The following is a 21,432-nucleotide window of genomic DNA, read 5'->3' as shown; positions in this document are numbered from 1 at the left end:
AGTCTCTTCTAAGTCGGATCTAAGATCTTTCAAGGCACATAATTTAAAAAAAGAAAGAAAGAAAAAAACCTACTGCTATGTGCCAATTCTGACTCACTGATTCTATATAGGGTTTCTGAGACTGTAAATCTTTATGGAGCAGACAGTCTCATCTTCTTCCTGCTGGGCAGCTGGTAGTTTTGATTCGCTGAGTTTACGGGTTAGCAGTCCAGCAGCTAGCCCACAGGGATCTGTGTTATTATCATTGATTTTAATGATCAAAATGCCAAATTCCTTAATGAGATATGTTGGATAGGATCAATGAAGATTATAACTTCAGGCTCCTGCCTTCTGAAGGATATAATTTAAATCATTTGACACTTTTTGGTGGATTGTACTATTTTAGGATCCATATCCAAAAGAGATAAAGATGATGGGATTTTAAAAAGCATTTTTAAATACACATACCTGGGAGGGAACATTTTTTGGAGGCTCTATCCGAATGCTGGGGTCCCATTCTCCAGGAGGGAGCACAGTTACCTGATCTAGAAATTCATCAATTCCAGATACCAAGTCATTCCGGTCTTTAGCTTTGTAAGCAACATCATGAAATACCTACAGAAGAAAACAAAATAGCATTTATACATAAATTGCAGTACTAAAATCTTAATGCACCCAGTGTTTTCATCTCCCAGTTATCTTGATAAGATTATTATAATGATTTACAGAAATAGAAAGCTCTGACTCTAAAGAAGTTTGCGATGCAAAATATTATCATTTTAGTTTGTTTTAGGAATCTACACAGGTATGAATGCTAGAATGAATGTTGAAATTTCTTAAGGCAAGGAGTAAGGGGAAAGGAAGAAGAAGGGAAACTTATTAAGGTACAATTCATGATTCAGGCTAGGCAAAGGTATTTATGGATAGGTAAATCACAATTCTGGAGAAAGCACTTGCTTACAAATAGAGATACAAATTTACAGACTTCAAAAATCAGTGGAAAAATTCCATGATCTTTTAATGCCGCTTTCCCACAATTTTTGAAAGCCCCCCTCATATATTTGAAATTTTAGCAATATTTAACCTGGGAATAGATAAACTAATCAAAAGGTTAATTATGCTTAAATTTTGGAAATAATGTTATAAATTAGTATTTTCTGGATATATATCTTTTTTTATAAATGTAGTTCTGCTGTGGTGCTGTAGGATAAGCACTAGACTGCAAACCCCAAGGTTGGTTGCTCAAACCTACCAGACTTCCTCAGAAACCCTATAAAAGGTGCTATGAGCTACAAGTGTCTGGCAGCACTTAACAGTAACAGCAACATAAACATACAAAAAGTATATTTCCATTCGAAGTATGAGTTACATTTTTAAACCTAAACATACACACATACACATGTGCATGTGCACACACACACACAAACAAGTTCAGCAGTCATTTGAGTTATTGACGGGCATCGCAGGACTCCTTCAGGCTACCTGGTAGAATTGCATTTCCTTTCCATTTTCGAAATTGGGTGTGGCCTAACAAGTGTATATAGCTTCCTGATTTAAGCTATGAAAGCAGATATGTGCCTTATCACACTCTTTGGTCCTCCATTGTTGTTGTTGTTATGTGCTGTGGAGTCGGTTCCAACTCATAGCGACCCTGCACAGGGTTTCCGAAGCTACAAACCTTTACGGGAGTAGAAAGCCTCATCTTTCTCCCACAGAACAGCTGGTAGTTTCAAACGGCTGACCTTGCGGATCGCAGCCTGATTCGTAACCGCTACGCTACCAGAGCTCCTTGGTCCTCCATAGTGATTGAAAAAGCACAGGCTTACATGGAGCTTCGATAAACCTGGGTGACTATAATGAGCAGAGCACCTCTATGAATTTGTGACAAACAGCATGATGGAAATAAACCCTTGCTGTTTTAAGCCACTAGAATTTTAGTTGGTTATTCCTGTCACCCACTAACCTCTCCTGACAGACACACATAGAAGGGATATAATTCATACAAGTAGTGAAAGTAAAAGTAAGAAAAAAACAGGGAAAGTTAATTTATACTAACCGTAATATAAATATTTCTGATGATTCTTTGTGTTCTACATAATATGAAATGGGATAGAGACATATTGGAGGTTAAACATTTCTATATTATTCTTTATGCTGGCCTACATTACAGTGACCACATTTTCCATGAAGTTTCTGCTTTCAGATATTCAGCCCCTCTTTCCATTTCTGGTTGATTACTCAACCTACATTGCTGGGGAAGTGATGCTGTTGCTATTAAATGGCATCAAGTCAGTTCTGACTCATAGCGACCTTTGATAGGGTTTCTGAGTCTGTACATCTTTATGGAAACAGAAAGCCTCATCTTTCTCACATAGAGCAATTGGGGGGCTTTAAACTGCCGACCTTGTGGTTCTCAGTCCAGTGCTTATACTAAAGAGACACCAAGCTCCCTGAAAAAGTGATAACAATGATTTTTAAAGACTTTATTGGCCTTACAACTTAGAATATTTCATGAAAGATTATTGGTGTAATGAATATATAGTACTATTTTCGTTGTGTTTTAAGTAAGATTTTTTTTTAAATATTAAAAGCACAGGTGCTTCTGCTTCAAGCTTTCAATTTGATGGTTCATAATACCCTCTTCTACAGATCTGTACATGGCCATGAGATCCAATCTGAACATTTAATAATAATTGCAAATGTCCTTAAACTCTAAGTATTTAGCAACGCTACTCTTTCCCTGCTAGTAGCAACTTTCCTGACTCTTTCTTGTTTTGACCTTAGTTAATTAAAAATATTTCTATAAGAGATCACATAATCCTACACCTAGTTTTAACTAGATGAATGTCCAAATCCATCCGGGAGAGGTGTTTCCTTATTATTTGAAGTGTCTGCAAAGATATAAACACTATAATTTAAAATTTTTAAACTAAAACACTATTACTATTGTTTTCCTACTACCAATCTCCCCAGTAAATTACTTAGCCATTGCCTTAAATTGTTCTTCTCCTTTCTGTTTGCCTAGTTAGTCCAAATTCTGATTTCAATGTATATCTATTTGTCTCATAAAACTTGCTTAAAATCTTCTCAAACAATATTAGAACAATGTTAAACAATACTGTTAATAATCTCCTAACACCTTGTTATTCCTCATGATAGCACTTACATTATTATAATTGATAGTTAGTTGTATAAATTATTGTTCAATGTATTAATATTAGAAGAATCGCTGGTTCAACTCAGTAATTAATTCATTTTTTTAAAAAAGCATACATTGAACCCTGAGTTAGGGATAGACACTATGCTAAACTTGAAGATACAAAAGGCAAAGACAGTATACCTATAAGGCGTCCCCAATACAGAGAAGAAATAGGCAAATTGAGCTCAGTTAAATGAATAATGATCAAAGAATTTGAAAAGTGATTTTGTCAGGACTACAAAAGTAAATATGTGATCACTGCTTTCACAGAATATACAGTTGGATAATGCAATTCAGTTCATCACTTCACCTAAATAAACTACATATTAAATTTTGTTCTTAAAGTATATGTAACTATTCAATAGTCTTCAAGACAATTAGATAAAAGGAACAACTGTTCTATCTGTGCTTTGAACAATAAAAAATAATTCCCTTAAAAAATATTTAAACAATGTTGATGTCTAATCAATGTCCTATTAAAATTAACAGACCCCATCTTTTAAAATAGTAGCTATCTGGTTGGGTTTTTGTTTCTTTATCTCACTGCCCACACTTGGTTTTAATTTTTCAAGTCTAAAAGGTTAAAATTTGACCCTTCATAAGACTAATGCTTGTTGTTACATTAGACAGTTCTCATATAGTAAAGAAAATTAATGGAAGTTCCTTTTCTGCTTTTACTTGAAATCTAAAATTTGTAATATGTGACATATCCTTGTTGTTCTATTGACCATTTGATAAGTCAAAAGGACTTGGCAACTGGCATCTTGACAAAAATCTTGATGTCTGTTGAGTAAGAGGAGGATGAGGAGGAGAGAAACCTTGAGTGCATGGGAAATCTCATGTGCCTTCTTCACATTATAGTATATGCCATGCCCCACAAATGTTTTAATATCATGTCCTGATGTTTGAGATGAGGAAATAGTTTTCACCTAACACATGACCGAACAGTAAACACAAATGTGCATCGAAATAGTGACAATAAAATTTATGGGACACAAATCACAGCTTCAGTTATTTTGTGATTCTGAAACATGGCACAGTATATATCAATATGGAGACACTTAAAACAAAGACAGCATTAGTGCCTTCTCATTGTTAGTTCTTTGGTCTTCAACAAGCCCCTTTTTCACTCTACTCTCTCCTCCCAGATTTCATCAATATAATGAGCTACTCATTCAACTGAGTCTTTTTGAAAACTAGTAAAAAGATGTTTTTTTTTTTATAGCTTTATGTTTCTGATTTACATCAATAACTAATTCAACAGAAACATCATTTTAATGTATATAATAGATTTCTTAAACCAAGAAAAAAAAATAATGTATGAAAAGTATTAATCAGTGATTTTTTGCACAGATTTTTCAAGTATCATAGCCAAATGTTTCAAAACATATACTAGTAAATTAGTAGATTGTTGTTGTTGTTAGGTGACATCAAGTCGGTACCAACCCATAGTGACCTTATACACAATAGAACTAAATACTGCCCAGTCCTGAGCCAACCTGAAATTGTTGCCACATTTGAGTCCATTGATGTTGCCATATTTCCAATCAATCTCACTGGGGGTCTTCCTCTTTTTCTCTGACCCTCTACCTTACCAAACATGATCTCCTTCTCCAGTGACTGGTCCTTCCTGGCAATATGTCTGAAGTATGAGAGACGAAGTTTGGCCATCTTGGCCTCCAGGAAGCACTCTGGCTGCACTTCTTCCGAATCACATCTCTTGATTCTTTTGGCAGCCCATAGCACTTTCAATATTCTCCCCCAACACCATAATTCAAAAGCATCAATTCGTCTACAGTCTTCCTTATTCACTGTCCATCTTTTGTATGTATATGAGGTTACTGAAAATACCATGGCTTGGGTCAGGCACACTTTAGTCCTCAAACTGACATCTTCAACAATTTAAAAAGGTCTTGTGCAGCAGATTTGCCTAATGCATTACGTCATTTGATTTATTGACTACTGCTTCTGTGAGAGTTGATATTTGATCCAAGAAGAATGAAGTCCTTGATAGCTTTGATCTTTTCTCCATTCATAAGAATGTTGTTTATTGGTCCAGTTATTAGTAGATTAGAGTCCAGAAAATGTTCAACACCATTCATGACTGAAGATTGAATTAGTCTCTTCTGTGGTTGTTTTGCATTTGCTCTTTTCTTGTTAACAATAATAACCTCTTTTCCATAAAGCATTAGGGAATATAAATTTAAAATTGTTATGATACTACTTTTCATATTTTTATTATCTTACTTTTTTTAATATAACTTCTTTAAGAGGCTGAAGAAAGGTTATAGTGCCCCGCCCCCCAAAAAACCTACATAGACATTTTATACTACATAGAAAACATTTATGTGCTATACTAGGGAGGTGACAGATTTCCTGAAATCAACCCACAACTCTTCTAGTGGTTCAAAGACTACCAAGTTAAAATCATCTACATTCAAGCAATTGTCAAAAGAATTGATAGATGTTGCATAACGTTTTTGTATTTTGTAGACTATTTAGATCAACTACAGTAGATTTTTTTCTTTAGACTTTAATATTATTTTCCCCAAACAAGCTTTACAATGATATTAACAGTGGTGCTCACATCGGCAGCACACATGGTAAAAGGGGTCCATTAACGTCTACACTCTAAATGCCATTAAATAACAAGGTTTCTTTAGAATAGGAGGTTAAAATATTATATTCATATACGTGAATTAATAAATTCTTTGGAACAAATTTTTCAAGGGAAATTTTATAATGGATACATGGGGAAATGGGATTCAGTCAGAGAAATCTGATCCACAGCAAATTATCATAAATACAGGTCCTCTAAAAATGAGGTGTAATGAGCAGGAGGAAATGTTCCCAATGAAATTGAATAAATACCTCATCTGTCATTAAGGTTGCAATTGATCTGCCAATCTCATGGTACTGTTGACCCTTTCCCAGGGGTCCCAGAAGAATGAACAAAAATCTGTAATTTAGAAGGAAAAAAAAAAAGAAATGTTTTAAGGCAGAAAGCAAAAATAATTATAGTAATACAGAATCACTCCATCTCAAGGGAATAACTGAAGTTTGGGGGTTTTGATGTGAAATATTTTCATAGTTTTTCATAGTTTATTATTATTTTGAAATATTTTACAGTGATTGACTCTTACTTACTTCTTAAGATCCTTGCACAATAGGAATAAGTACTTTCAATAGGTATAAGTGATTTCAGTGCTCCCCCATTTAGTTACCCTGGAGAGCACACAGTTGTTGGGAATTTCTAGGATTGGGGATGCTTAGAATGGGAATCTGGTGGTGGGGAGGAGGGAGTAAAGCACAATTAAATGCTTCTAAATAGAAAGGAAAGGAGCTCACTAATATACAAAAAGAAGAATTAGTTGGGAGGGATGGGGGGAAGGTAGCATAGTAGTACACACATAGAAATGAAATAAACAGATATATATGATATTTGCATTAAGTAGAAAAAATATTGTCAGGAATCAAAGATTTGATAGGCAGAAAAAAATAGGGAGTTAATGATCTATTAATTCCAAAGCTAGACCAGTAAAAATACCAGCTGCATTGTAATACTCCATTCAAAATTATGTGGCAAGTCTGGCAACTCATCATCACAACTGAAACTTTTGAAGAAATCATCCTGTACGTTCTCACTTTGGAAGTCTAGTAATTGCCCTGAAAAGATCATTGCTTCGGGAAAATTGTTAAAATTAAAGAGTATTTTATATTCTGCAATGTAACTCTATGGTATTAACTTGTTAAACACTTTATGCTACTTAATATGAAAACTGATGGCTTTGTAAGGTAGACTGGAAGAGATACAATAATTCTATTCTTCATTTAGTCGTAAACATTAGCGATCACACATGGTTTTAATTATTCCTTTTTGCCAGTTTTTTACTGAGTATAAGTCAATTTTCGCTATACAGAAGTGTCCAGGATATATTATAAACAGATGTAATTTGATGTGCTGGTAAAAGCTTTATTGACTAAAATTCTTTTAAGAAATTTCCATTACATGAGCTATTTATACGTTACAAAAATATTATTCTCTGTTATTTTTACTATGTGTTGTTATTATGCTCATGGTCTGCTCTTTTGTCCTAAGGATGTATAATTAGAAACCCTGAATGACTTCCTTTATTCTATTTGTCTAACTAATCTTTTTCCATTTTTCACCTTTCTTAACTAAATAGTCTAGTCTTTTGAACCTCCCTCATAATGTGGCTCTTTAGTGCCCCTAATTTTTTCCATTGTTCTCCTCACATATTTTGCTATGTCAGTATGAAATGAGGTCACCTAAACTTGACAGAGTATATAACCCCATTATGGTTTTTCTTTACTCCTGGGGGTTTTCCTTTTCTCTCCTTTGAAACATAGAAACTATGTCAAAAATAGTCATCATTTACTGTGAGTTCACCAGACACCTTCCTAAATGGCAAAAGGAAATGCATTACTTAGATAACTAAAAGGAATTTTAAACTATGTTAAAATAATACGAAACTTAGTAAAAAGAAGCCATGGTGGAACAGTGGTTAAGTGTTCAGTTGCTAACTGAGAGGTCATTGGTTTGAACCCACCAGCTGCTCTGTGGGAGAAAGATAATGGCAGCCTGCTTTCATAAAGATTGTTGTTGTTGGTAAATGCTGTCAAATCTGTAAAGATTATAGCCTTGGAAATCCTAGGGGGCAGTTCTACTCCTATAGGATCTCTATGAGTCAGAATCAACTGGACTACAATGGGTTTGTACTTTGAGTAAATCTAACATCTTAAATCTGAATCTCAGATTTCAGAAACTGTAGATTTGTTAGAGGTTGTGCATAGAAAACAACAGCCTTAACCATATAGTCAGATGCTATTTTTATGTGCTTAGCTCATCCTCCTCTTTTTAAAATAAAATTTGGTATGTATTAGGATTCTCAATAGTCTCAAAAACAGGACAAACAGAAATTTCTTTCTATAACCTGAATGGTAACCAGGTTTCAGCCTCATACTGCAGGGTCTGCCATAGGAATTAGAACATTGAATTCCATTCCAGTCAGCTGAACTCTTATAAAAATTAAAAAAAAGAGTCTCTCCTTGAGTCATTATTCCATATTTTTGGACTACCTTATTCATAAAGCTGGGAGTGATGGAACTAACTGTGTTTTAAGTTAATGCCAACAGTCCACAAGCCTAATTGCCATAGCACCTAGATTTGTCATCATTTTAACATGATCAAGGCATTTGGTATTTGGGAGAGGATGTATATTAACAGCATCTGAGACAATTGCATCATTGAACAAAGGGCACCAGTCCTGCTGGGAATGGAGCAGTAGACATATATTCTTTGCTGTGAAAAATAAAAGCAGAGTGATAGGCTGTACATACATAGGAATCACATGTGATGACTGGAGAAGGGAACAAAATGAAGTTAGCAAAGTGCTTTGCTAGGGACCTAAAAGTGCTGAAGGCAATATACTTTTGCTTTGTTTTTCAGTTTTGCCCATGGACAGCCTTATATCTGTAAAACAGGGATAAATGATAACCAACATTTTTTCACATTATTGCTAAATTATTTATGTATACTTAAATGAAAAACAAGTTCAGTTAACTAAATTAAAATTGTACTTTTAACTGGAATTCAACCACCCTACTATGAAACAACTACTAGCATCTATGTAGACCCCATGTGTAGGATGTGGTTTGTGCCTAGAATGGAAACATACATCACATTTGATAAGTCAGGGACTATCTTAATGGTGACACTTGCATGTATTTGAAATAACTTCTCATTCAGGTATAAGCCAAGCCTTGGAAACTGGTCTTTTTGAGTTTGACCACAGATGTATAAACATATTGGATCCTCTCTTCAGTATACAGTCTAATCAATCTTTGATAGAAATGTAACATTTTATCTCTTTTTCACTTCTCCAAAAACAAAAGGTAATGAGAGTTTTATGAATCAGAACTCTAAGGAAGAAATTATATTTAATTTATTGGTGCCCCCCCACCATAGCCCTACCCTCACAGACACACACAAAAAATAGTTGAAGAACAATGTGAACGATATTCTTATGACATTTACCTTGTTGGGATTGGGACCTCAGCCAGCCCTTGAAGCAATACAGCTGGAGACAACCTGACAAATGCAACTACAGTTCGATCCAAAAACTCGAGCTCCCCAACTAGGATATTTGAAGCTTCAGCACCTGGAGGAATCTTTTTCATAAAATGTAGATCAACCTGAGAGCATCACAAAGTAAAATAAGATAAGCCAAAGTTGAAATCATTTGTTAAATCATATTCTAGCACAGTGTTTCACATATGGTAATCCATCAATAGATATAATTTAAATAAATACACATAGTTATTATTCTTCAATGAATCTTATTCGGTATTAACAAGCTTAAAATTTTAGTAAAGAAAAATTCATATGTTCAATTATATGGATACATACTAATCACAATTTAATTTGCATTTGTTTATAGATGTACATATTTTACACTACACTACCTTTATTTTTGTATATAATATTCAAAATATGCTTATTACAAGAGAAACATAATCATATTTTTCTTACAGCATACATTATAACTTCAAAACTCATAGTTTTTTTCTAGCTGTTCTATAGTCTTCATAGTCTATACTTGACCTGATAATTCTTCAATTTTAGTTATTCAACAAAGAATTTTAGGAATGACAGAGTAGAGAAAACAAGAATAAAATTATTAACATTTGAGGTGCAAAATATTTGACATGAGATGTCTATGATTCAAATGAATGCACACATAAGCAATCAAACAAGAAGAAATGCTAAGCAAACAGTAGAGAGTGAAGTCTGAAAATACGGATGTACAGGATCTATAAGTATAAATATCAATTTTTATGCACAAGGCCGAAGTGGAAATCAAGCAGTGACTTTAAAATCAATTCTACAAAGCCTACTTCATTTTGTAATTCATTTGAGTTGCTTTTTACAGAAAGCTGTTTGCAGGGAGAATGGGAGTTTACCTGCTCTAGCAATTCATTTTATGCTTGCATGTTAATGAGAGGGGGCCCAAACATCAAATGGGAATAGCTCAGAGAGAGAGAAAGAAGATTTATGACAAATATGAGATTTTTGGCAAACATGAGATTAGGTTGAGATTCTTCAGACTAGATTTTTTTTGAGGGCTTAATGATTTGGAAATATTTTTTTCAGAAATTAAAAATATAACTATTTAAAGCTCTTGTTGTTGTTGTTGTTAAGTGCCGTCAAGTCGATTCCAACCCATAGCGACCCTGTATAGGGTTTCCGAGGAGCAGCTGGTAAGCTTGAACTGCCGACCTTGAAGTTTAAACGACTTTGCAGTCTGGCGCATTAACCCACAGAGTGTGTTAAAGAGTCTATAGCCACATTATTGACTAGATTAGGTATGTTGCTTTCTAAAATCAAGGACTCATTACTGCTATTTTGAAGGTCTATAGCTAATTACTCTCTTTGGAAGTAGTAATGGCTCCTCAAAACACGAAGCCCAGTGTAAGAACTATGCATTTGATCATAAAAATGCAATACAAAAATAATCTATAGTACTTCTTGAAAATATCAAATAGATCTGTTTTAAAGGAAAAGAAGCATGATATAAAGGAGCAAAACTGCCTTTAACAAGATGTAAATGGTAAATATGATAAGTTAAAAAGTTAAAGTTTTTAGTCTATAGATTTAAAAAAACTCATAAAATACATTCACTAGGATATTATATATAATGCATATTTTCTTTTGCAGAATCAAACATTTCAATTTATAGATGCGAAAGGTTAAATTTCATAGGGTTCATTATGCTATTTTTGTATTTATTTTTCTAGTTAGGAGAAATATATACGTTACAGAATGCTTCAAGTTAGTAATGCCATGCTTTACTATAATGCATAAATTCCCAAGTAGAGATTTAGAGATTTCACATTAGGCCTTATGAGAAAAAAATTAAAATCTTCATAAATCTTTGAGTCTAAAAGTAAATAACTGAGGTTATTTCCCCAATAAAAAGAATAATCATAAAACATTAACATACCAGAATAAAATTTTAAATGATAGATTTTTAAAGCAAATCTATAATTAATTATCCATTTTAATTATACTGTTGTAATTTTAATTAAAAGGAGCTCTGGTAGTGTAGTGGTTACGAATCAGGCTGCTAATTCAGGATCTGCAGTTCAAACTACCAGCTGTTCCACGGGAGAAAGATGAGGCTTTCTGCTCCCGTAAAGATTTACTGCCTCGGAAACCCTGTGCAGGGTCATTATGAGTTGGAACCGACTCCACGGTACTTAACAACAACAACAATTTTAATTAAAAGTTTACATTTCACCTGGAAAACTGTCTCCAAGCTCACGAATTACTCAAGCAATGCCATAGTCTTTACTATTGAAGTCTATGCCTCTGGCAAGTAGCAATTTTTGAAATAACTGATTTAAGATAGAATTTCATTAAATAAGGATTATGTAGGATGCTAAAATAGTTAATTTTATAAAGGAAATATCTGGTCCTTTTATATATTTTTTTGTTCTATTACATAATACCTAATACATCACTAATATTAGTTATTTAGAAAAAAGCATTAAAATATAAACAATTTAATATCTAAATTAGCAAATTTATCTTTTGATTCTGAAATATAATATATTACAATTATAATATAAATCTGGGATAATCACTATGTCATATTTATTATCTTTTTCCAGGGTAATCCGGGTATTTGTGTTAATATATATTATCTGTGCACTGTAGAATCAGCACTGGACTGTGAACCACAAGGCTGGTGGTTCAAATCCAAGTTACTCTTCAGAAACCCTACACAGGATTGCTATGAGTCAAAACAGACTCCACAGCACTTAACAACAAAAAAACAACAATTATATTGTCTGTTATGTGCAATTATATATTATATAATATATATGCAATTATATAATGGAGTTTTGGTGTAACACTGTGGGTTAATGTGCTGGATTGTAAGGTCAGTTTGAACCACAAAGTTGGTAGTTCAAGCTCACCAGTCACTTCTCAGAAACTCTAAACAGTGTGGCTCTAAGTTGGAACAAAATCGACAGCACTTTGCAACAATAATATAATGTTATTGCTGTTAAATGCCATCGAGTCGATTCTGATCCCTAGCGACCCTGTATAGGGTTTCCAAGGAGCAGCAGTATACAATATATAATGCATTTTTACATTATGTTAATATATAGTTTATAAAAAACTCAGCTGGCAATATAGCTGTCTATTAATGTAACCCACTTAATGCTATCAAGTCAATTCCAATGCTGTAAATATTTACACCAGCAGACAGCTTCATCTTTCTCTCCAGAGCTACAGTAGACTTGAACTGCTGACTTTGTGGTTAGCAGTCTAGTGTTTATCCTACAGTGCCGTAAGAGCTCTTTTCTTTTAATACAACAAAAATACCACATTTAAGGACAATTTAGCCTGTTACATAATTATCTAAGACAACTGGAGTAATCGTATGGTGCTGTGGCTTAATGCACCAGACTGCAAAGCCATTTGAACTGCAAGGTCGGTGGTTCAAGCTCACTGACTGCTCCTTGGAAACCCTATACAGGGTCGCTAAGGGTCGGAATCAACTCGATGGCGTTTAACAACAACAATAACAACAAGCCAACTGGTGTGGTGCTGTAGGATAAGCACTGAAGTGCTAACCTAAGCACTGAATTGCTAACTGCAAGGTCAGTGGTTCAAACTCAACATAAGTTCCTTTGTAACCCTATACAGGGTCATTAGGAGTAGGAACTAACTCCAAGGTATTTACCAACATCAACAAGTGATGATGTCGGTAGAATTGTATCCCTAAAACTATCTTTAAGTGTACTGAATCACTTGGAATGAACATACTCAGCACTGTTTCTGGTTCCCTGAACAGAACCTTTAAGAAATCATATTACATATAATCTAGATCTGGACCTACACTTATGTAGCTAACCTTTATGCTAAGAGGAAAAATATGTTTTATTCTGGAAATTTGGCACTTAAGCTATCTGTGAGAAACATTTACATCTCTAGGAAAAAAGATTATCAGAAGATCATAATGCAGATAGAAGTATCTGGGCAAGTTATAGACTGAGACTGAACAAAGAAAATTCAGATGGAAATTTAGGGAGAAAGTTTAAGTCTTAAAGTCATTATAAAAATAGAAGAAAGTTAATAAAAGAGATCCTCTGTGGAGAAATGGTATCATGATACTAACATGACCTTGAGCAGTTCTCTTAAGCTCTCTGGTGATTCAGATTTCTCACCTATTAAGTGAGACGATGTCTACAGAATCCAACTCTTTATGCTTCACATACTTTAGATAAATGCTGAAGAAATTTTACATTGATTTTTTTTAAATGAAGCCTTATTTTGGTTATTTCCAATAAGAAAATATCACCAATATTTGGGAAGAACTAAAATAGTCATCTTCTATATGTCAGAGACATAAAGTGTTTTGACACCTATGCTTTTTAAATGTATTATAGGAAACTAAAACTGGACAACTCAAATTAAATTCTAGAACACTTTTTAAATAAACAGATTTGATGGGTTTACCCATTGGAAGGGGAACATGTAGATACGATGGATAAGTTGCATGAAATAAATAATTTCCTTTCTAATTTTTTTATAACATCTTAAAAGTTCTGCTGGGATTTTGAATGTGCTAAAACTTAAAATATTTAAATGGATAAAATAACTGGAGACTAACTGAATTGTGATAAAGTTACTACCAAACTGAAATCATAAGGCTGAAAAATCTTAACATATGTACCTGCAAATTCTGGCACTGAACTTTGTTTTCACGGTAATCAATGCTGGCTGCTGTTTTCCATGCCCTAAATCTTTGTATTTCCAAATTAAAAAAGCAAGAACTACTACTCAGTGATTTCTTATTAATTCAAAAACCACAGGCTTAAATTATACTAAATCCTAAAGGATTCATTCCACAAATATATCCTAGGCATTCAAGTCATTAAAGATCCAGTGGAAACAAAAATATATTAGATTCTGATTTAGCACTTATTTTAGGATCTACTATCTCCACCAATATTAATAATAACAATAATAATAGCTACCTTTTATTGAATACCTATAGTATGCCCAATAGTCATCAAGGTTCTTGCTATATATTATCTTGCCTAAGTTTTACAATAAAACTGTACATAGGTATTATTATTCTCATTTTACAAGTGAGAAAACTGAATTTCAGAGAATTTCCTCTAAGATCAGATAGGTTTTAAATGTTATTTGAGTTACAATTCAAGGCTGCATGCCTTTTTGAAAAAGTTGTGTTCTGTCCAGTATGTTATGTTATGGATAAGAGAGCCAGAAATACAGATGGCTCGTCATCTGATACAGTCTGATAAACTGGACATCCATCTATAAATGCAGTAGCTCAAAAGAGGAAACAAATCCCTGCTCCAAGAATTATTCCCACCCCCTCCACACAAAGAGTAGATAGGGATGGGCAACTTGAACATTGACTAACTAAAAATGGGAGAAGGGATACAAAGGTAAGAAGTGACTGGCTTACAAGCTTTCAAGAAGGAACCTAGATCCACAGGGCGGGGAGGATGGTGGAGTCTCCAGTGAGTAGTGTCCGATCTGTCTGGAAGGGGCAGATGAAAAGAAATGCGGATGGGTCCCTTGGGATGCAAGGGTGAATGATTGTCACCAGGACTAATTGTGAGGACTGGTAATGTAAAGGTGGAAATTTTATAGCAAGGCGGGGGCGTGATTAACCTTTCAGTCTAGGATCGCAGGGCCCTGGGACCATCAATGGAGAAGAGCGGAGAGTGGGACCCCACCCAGAGGAGCAGTGAGGACAGAGACTGAGACAGACAGGATGATGTGAAGAGAGAGGACGGACGACGCGAAGAGATGGAGTGCCTGGGGATTAGGGATCCAGAGAGAGAGAAGGACTGTGTGCCAAGGACCGTGAGGGGAGGGTGGGCGGGATTGTAGGGTATACCCTTTGGTTGGGCGATGATGCATGGATGGGATGGTAACTATGGCAATGAGGCGATATATGATGGAATGGATGTAAAACTAATGTTCCCCCACGTAGACTATCACACAATACACAACAAAACATTAAAAAAAAAAAAGACATAATTAAAAAAAAGAAAGAAAGAAAGAAATACAGATGGCTGGCATGTTTACAGAGGTCTAGAAGTTTAAATTGTCTATGAAAAGACAGAATGAGCTAGTGAACAGAAATTCAATAGGAAAAAGGAAGTAAAGTCTATTTTCTTTTTCACTCTTCTGTAGTTCTCCTTGTTTTGGAGGGTCTAAGGTGAGAACTACTGTTTCCAGATGTGAATCTTTATTTTCCTTCAAATGAAGGCTGCAAAGATAGGTTCCACAACTATATGCAAAATGATGCGATGGTAGAAAATCCAGTGTCAAAGATGAACTATGTGATTTATTATCATCATGTTTTAGAATTTTTAAATGCCCTTGCTATATGAGGATCAGTCAAAAAATATTGTTACTAGGGTCTAGTTCATACATGCACAGGTTTATTTCAAACAAATCCTGTTCAAACTTGTCTCTGATCAGTGATGGCTGCAAACTAGTTCTCTCTGTAATGCATGTGTCTTAGTCTCACTAGGATATCTTCAGAAAAAGATCCAATCAAAACAGTGCCATCTGAGGGGATCTGCTGGACTACTTACATTCAAAACAGAGAGGTCAGTTCAGAAGGTCAAGACAATTGTTTTGGGAGGATCTCACAAAGGATTACTCTTGATAGATTTTCTTGAAGGATAAAGGATGATCTCAAGAGCTGAGATGTTAAGAAGTTTTAAGAAGCTTCTAAATTGGTAAGTTGTTCCAAAGACATTTTCCCTATCACAACAATACACCTGCTCATTCTTCGAAGGCAGCGCATACTGTCTTACAAAAATTTCATTGGAAAAACTTACCCCATCCATCCTGCAACCCTGATATTGCCCCTTTCAGACTTCTTTTTTTCCCCCAAACTCAAAGAACATTTAAAAGAACCATGATTTGAGTCCCTCAAAGATGCCAAAACTGCTCTTCTGACATGATGTAAATCAAAGAGTGCAGCTTTCTTTGGTGAAGGGTTAGAGAGATAGAAACACTGCCTTAGAAGTATATAGACTTAGGTGAAGAATATGTTAAGAAACAATAGCTTCATATTTTGATATTTTTGTTAATAATACAAGTTTCTTTGACTTTGTAGCAATTTTTTTTATTTACCCTCATACTGTTAATGCTTGCATAAATAAATAAGCAGTTTTCTATGTCACTGCTTTTAAGATAGAATTCCAAGTTAATATCAGAAATTGAATGTATGGCAATTTCAGACAATTTTATTCCAACTTGCAGATGAATGAAGATGCAATGCTTTAAAAAGATTATGTTTTTGGAGTGGCAGATGGAATACATTTGAACTGGTTTAATGTTTCAATCACATGCCTTCATACAGTGAAATAAGCTTTAAACCACTGTAGAAACAGAGTCCAAATATGCCCTCACCTCTCTCTCTTGCTGGTGTGGAGGTCCTTTTTCATGCTTTTGTTTCATCCCACATGGACTAGTATGCCCCTTTTGTTGGCCTCCCAGTCCCTGCACGCACAATTAACAGACTTAAGCTGGTACACCACGCTCCCTCAGAAACTCCACCAGGTACCAGAGGGAAAAGCATGCACATTAGACCTAGATCAGTCAGGCATTGGCTGAGGGGTCCAGAAACCGCTCCAAGGAGCTAACGGCTATTAATCTTTTCAGAACTCCTATTCAAGATCCTTCCTCCCATTCCCACCTCCATCCACTGTTACAATTATTGCCAGTGTTAAAAACCTTATTCATCTATCACTCTGAGTTATTAGTGTTTCAGCCACTCATAAAAAGAGAAGTTGTTTTCTGCCAATATTGAAATTTCTACTATTCTTCCCCATTTAATCAATTGTTAGCCTACAGTGGCACATATGCAATGTCAGGAATTTGCTAATCAAAGTCACATTATTTTGAAATATTTTTATTTTCCTAACAGAATACACTCAAAGAAATGATTTAATATTGAATTTTCTCAAATTAGATACATAAATTCTGCAACACAGTCCTTATTATGTTTTTATTCAAAACTTGTCTCAGTCTTACTGTGTTCTCAGAGAATTTTCCTCATACTACTGCCTTTCTAGGAATCACAATGACAGTAGAGCTTTTATTATATGATTTGCTTTTCCAAAAACACTGGAAAAGTAATTTTGAAAAAAAAAAAATGGTAAAAGCTTTTAAACAATGAATTAAACTTTTCTTAAATTGTCTTTAAATCAATTTATTCTTTTTTTACTTAAAATAATGCATTATACCAAGTGGCTGAAACCTGAGGGAAATGTATAAAATTTACACATCTGATTTTTTGAATAAGCAAAACTTTACATGTGGATTTAAATGCTAACATTATTTATAAAAATAACGAGCTTTGGTTTTTAAAAATATGAACATGTAAAAAATTGTGTCAACACCTCTGAAAAATGGGTAGTAATTTCTAGTAGTAATTCAGCAGCTTACTTAGATGAGAGGGAAAAAAGCTTACCTTGCTAAAATCAACAGTGCTGTTTTCTCTGCTCACATCATTTTTATTTTCCACACAGGCTGGAGCAGATTGAGGAGAAACAACCTGACCTGCTAAAAGAAATTATTATTACAGAATACAAACAATTACTTACATAATTCTAGAGATACTGAGTGAAATAAAATTTTCAATTAAACTAGACTAACAGGTTTCTTAAGAAGTCTATGATGTAAGCATGAAGGTTCAATATAAACAGATCTATATAAATGCAAAAATTCTTATTTACCAGTTACAGATAGAAATGGGAGAATTTAGTCAAAAAAATGTAAAGCAATTCTCAAATTAAAACTCAGACTACAAGGTTGTTTTCTATTAAGAAGCAGCATGTAGAAAAATTATAAATCTAATAGTTTTGAAACATCATTTGTAAATTTCAACCAAAACTAATGGTATATTTTTTAAAAAAAGAGACAAGATAGAAATCTATTAAGATTTAAGCTTAGACTGAAGAATTTTAAATGTGTACATTAAAAAACAGGAAAGAGACGAGGCTGTCTGCTCCGATAAATATTTACAGTCTCAGAAATGCCAAGGAATTGTTGTTCTACTCTGTCCTTCAGGGTCTCTCTGAGTCAGAACTGACAGCCTGGCAGTGTGTTTTGTTGTTGTTTAGTGCTGTGGAGTAAGTTCTGACTCATAGGGATCCTGTATATGGCTTCTGAGGAGCAGCTGATGAACTTGAACTGCCAACCTTGCAGTCCAGTGCATTAATCTGCAGCGCCATACCAGGACTTCTGGCAGTGGGTAGGGTTTTTTTTAAAAAAGGAATGAATATTTATTCTGAAAGTTCATAGCATTATTTCTATCTTCTTTGGCATCTAAAGGAGTCCTGGTATGGTACGTTAGGATAAGCATTGGATTGCTAACCACTAGGTTGGTGGTTCAAATCCACCAGTCACTCCGAACTGACTGAATAGCACTTAGCAACAATAACAACAAAAATTATATCTAAAAATCAAGCTAATGGGAAAAATATTCTTTGAAAGCAGGTTTTATGGATTCCTATATGAGAGGTTCAAGAAGTTCCTGGCTGGCTCAAATGGTTAAGTGCTGGACTAAGTAACCTAAAGGATAGTCCATCCAGAAGCTTCTCAAAGGTAAATCCTGCTGATCTCCTTTGGAAAGGAGGTTTTGAAACCCTATGGAGCACGTCTCCTCTGTACACATGGGATAGTCATGAATCACAATTGACTTGCCAACAACCACTATCACCAACAACAACATAAGAGAGGGTCAGACTCTGAGTGGCTCAAATAATTAAGCACTCCACTATTAACAGAAAGATCAACAGTTCAAGTTCATCCAGAGGTGCCTCACAAAATAGGATCTTCTGAAAACTCGATCACTGAAATCCCTACTGAGCACAGTTCTATTTTGACACTCATGGTGTTACCATAAGTCAGAATCAATTTCATGACAACTAGATTTTGTTTTTTTTTTCCTGAGAGTTTCAGTTAGAAATACCTTTAGCTCACACAGTACAAACACTGTGAATATTATTTTATGCCTGTTTTTATTCAATAGCTTAAGGATATTTTTATTGCTCTGCCAACAAAAATATGAATAAACATGAATTGTATCCATTTTCTATTAATGCTAATCAGCAACTTAATTATTTTGTAGTCTTTTTACCATCATACAGAAGCTAATATTACTTATTAGTCCAGGTGTGGCACTGTGGGTTAATGTGTTGCGCTGCAGGTAGGTTTGAACAAGGTCGGAGGTTCAAGCTCACTAGCTGCTCCTTGAAAATCCTATGCAGGGTCACTATGAATTGTAACAGAGTCGACAGCACTTAACAACAACAACAACAATATTACTTGGTTTACTGGACAGTAAAGCCGGGAATGGGACAATGGATAGTAAAGGTTAATGAAATGTCATCATTTACTAAATTTAAAACATTCTTTGCAATCACAAGGTATCTCAAATTAGTATACATATTTAGTAAATACCTGATTAAAAACTCAATGGAGTCCTAGTGTGGCACTTGCTAACCAGAAGATTGGCCATTCTAAACTACCAACTTCTCCTTGGAAACCCTATATATGTGGTGGTTATGGGTCAGATAGCATTCAAAGCAACAAATCAATTTCATATGTATCCCTTTTCTTCCTTAGTCTTTTATTCTCACTTGTTTTTGTTGTGAAATTAGTAACTGACTGACAACCTAACTTTTGAAGTCTTGGCCATATTTATGATCATAATTCAGTGGTCCAAAGTTCTGATTTCCATCAGTCTTAGACACTGGGAATACTCTCTTCTCTCTCTCTAGCTCTTCTCTCTACATAAGCCTCAGCTTTAGTCAAACTTCACCTTTAATCTTATTTCCAACTACTTGCAGTCTATATTTATCTAGGTTTCTCTAAACTTTCAGTGCAGCTGCAAAGAAAACCTTTTCTGTGAATTATTTACAGAAGACTCACATTCTTCGTGACCTAGAAATTTTCAAGCTCACTTAATAATATACTTATTTACTTTAAAACATTACCCAATAGATACATTTTTATAGCTTAAAATTAATTGTTTTACTGTCAGTAAAAGGCCAAATACTTTTCTAGAACTTAAATAGTTCTGTTTGTTAACTAAACAAAGTAAAATAATACATTTATAAAGATTAAATAAAAATACGTTTTAAAGCAAATTCACCTCAAACCATGGACAACATTTGTTATTTTAGTATACTTCAAGGAAATACATAAATGTCATGGAAATGTCCAACTTAAGCTGCAAAAATTATTTTCATTCTCCCATTTCTAACTGCAATGTACAACTATGACTGAACTGTTCATTAGCAGCCATTCAATTTACCATTCTCAAAATAATAACTAATTTTAAAGAAAACCCTTTACATAATGCATTTGTGCAATTAACAGATGTCTTCAATCACCAGTTTCACATCATTTCTCAATATTTCCATGAGTTAGAACATTAGATACAGTTAAGCCTAACTTGAAGTTTAAGAATGTTCTATAAAATTGAATGGTAAAATTCAAGGCAAGGAAAATTAAATAAATATATATCTGCTTTTTTCTAATAATTTATCTTGTGCAGTATAAAACAACATGAAAGAACAAATATTTAATTCCATCAACAAGCACACAAAAAAAGAATCAACCCAATTGAATCATCAACTTTGAATATATTGAACAGGATGGAAAGTAGACTGTAACTTAAAATTTTAAGAAATTGAAGACTTTGTGTTTTCATTTGTATTCTTTAAGCAGAACATTTTATAAGTGACCTTCAGCTCCTGCAATATATTTAAACCTTAGCTTTTGTATTTATTTATTCTATCAAATTTTAGTATGTTTTAAGATTTATTGTTCTATGCTATTGTTTTTTTAAGGTTATTGACAATTTATACAATATATCACAGAGTTGAAAATCAGGGAGGGATTTAGATAGTCTGGTGTCTATTTTAAGTAATGTTTATTATGACCTTTCTATGAAGATTTAACTAGTAGGAAACATACAAAATGACAGTAAAGTTCTTACTAGTTGTAGATTGTCAATGTACATGTAGACTATATGTTAACGCAAGAAAAATACATTAAAATTACTAGCCTCTGGTATAGGGATATAAATTACAAATTTAGAATCTTTTATGTTTCTGAGAAAATAGTTAAGCATTGTTGTTGTTGTTGTTGT

At 34.1% G+C, this 21,432-nt stretch overlaps 1 protein-coding gene across 1 annotated transcript in view; it reads right to left on the bottom strand.

The window, feature by feature from the left end:
• SLC4A10 (solute carrier family 4, sodium bicarbonate transporter, member 10) overlaps nt 1-21,432 on the bottom strand; it is a gene marked incomplete at its 5' end in the record, with an annotated part of 223,129 nt that overhangs the window by 124,303 nt on the left and 77,394 nt on the right. The window contains 5 exons of the mRNA XM_006867029.1: nt 448-594; nt 6,050-6,137; nt 9,237-9,394; nt 16,680-16,769; nt 17,743-17,831. Of these exons, the coding sequence (XP_006867091.1) occupies nt 448-594; nt 6,050-6,137; nt 9,237-9,394; nt 16,680-16,769; nt 17,743-17,831 (572 nt within the window). The remainder of the gene's footprint in view (nt 1-447; nt 595-6,049; nt 6,138-9,236; nt 9,395-16,679; nt 16,770-17,742; nt 17,832-21,432) is intronic.

The sequence above is a fragment of the Chrysochloris asiatica genome, unplaced genomic scaffold (genome assembly GCF_000296735.1).
Source record: "Chrysochloris asiatica unplaced genomic scaffold, ChrAsi1.0 scaffold00099, whole genome shotgun sequence".
Classification (NCBI taxonomy): Eukaryota; Metazoa; Chordata; class Mammalia; order Afrosoricida; family Chrysochloridae; genus Chrysochloris; species Chrysochloris asiatica.
The sequence above is the reverse complement of the archived record's forward strand: the minus strand, read 5'-3'. Positions and strand labels throughout refer to the sequence as shown.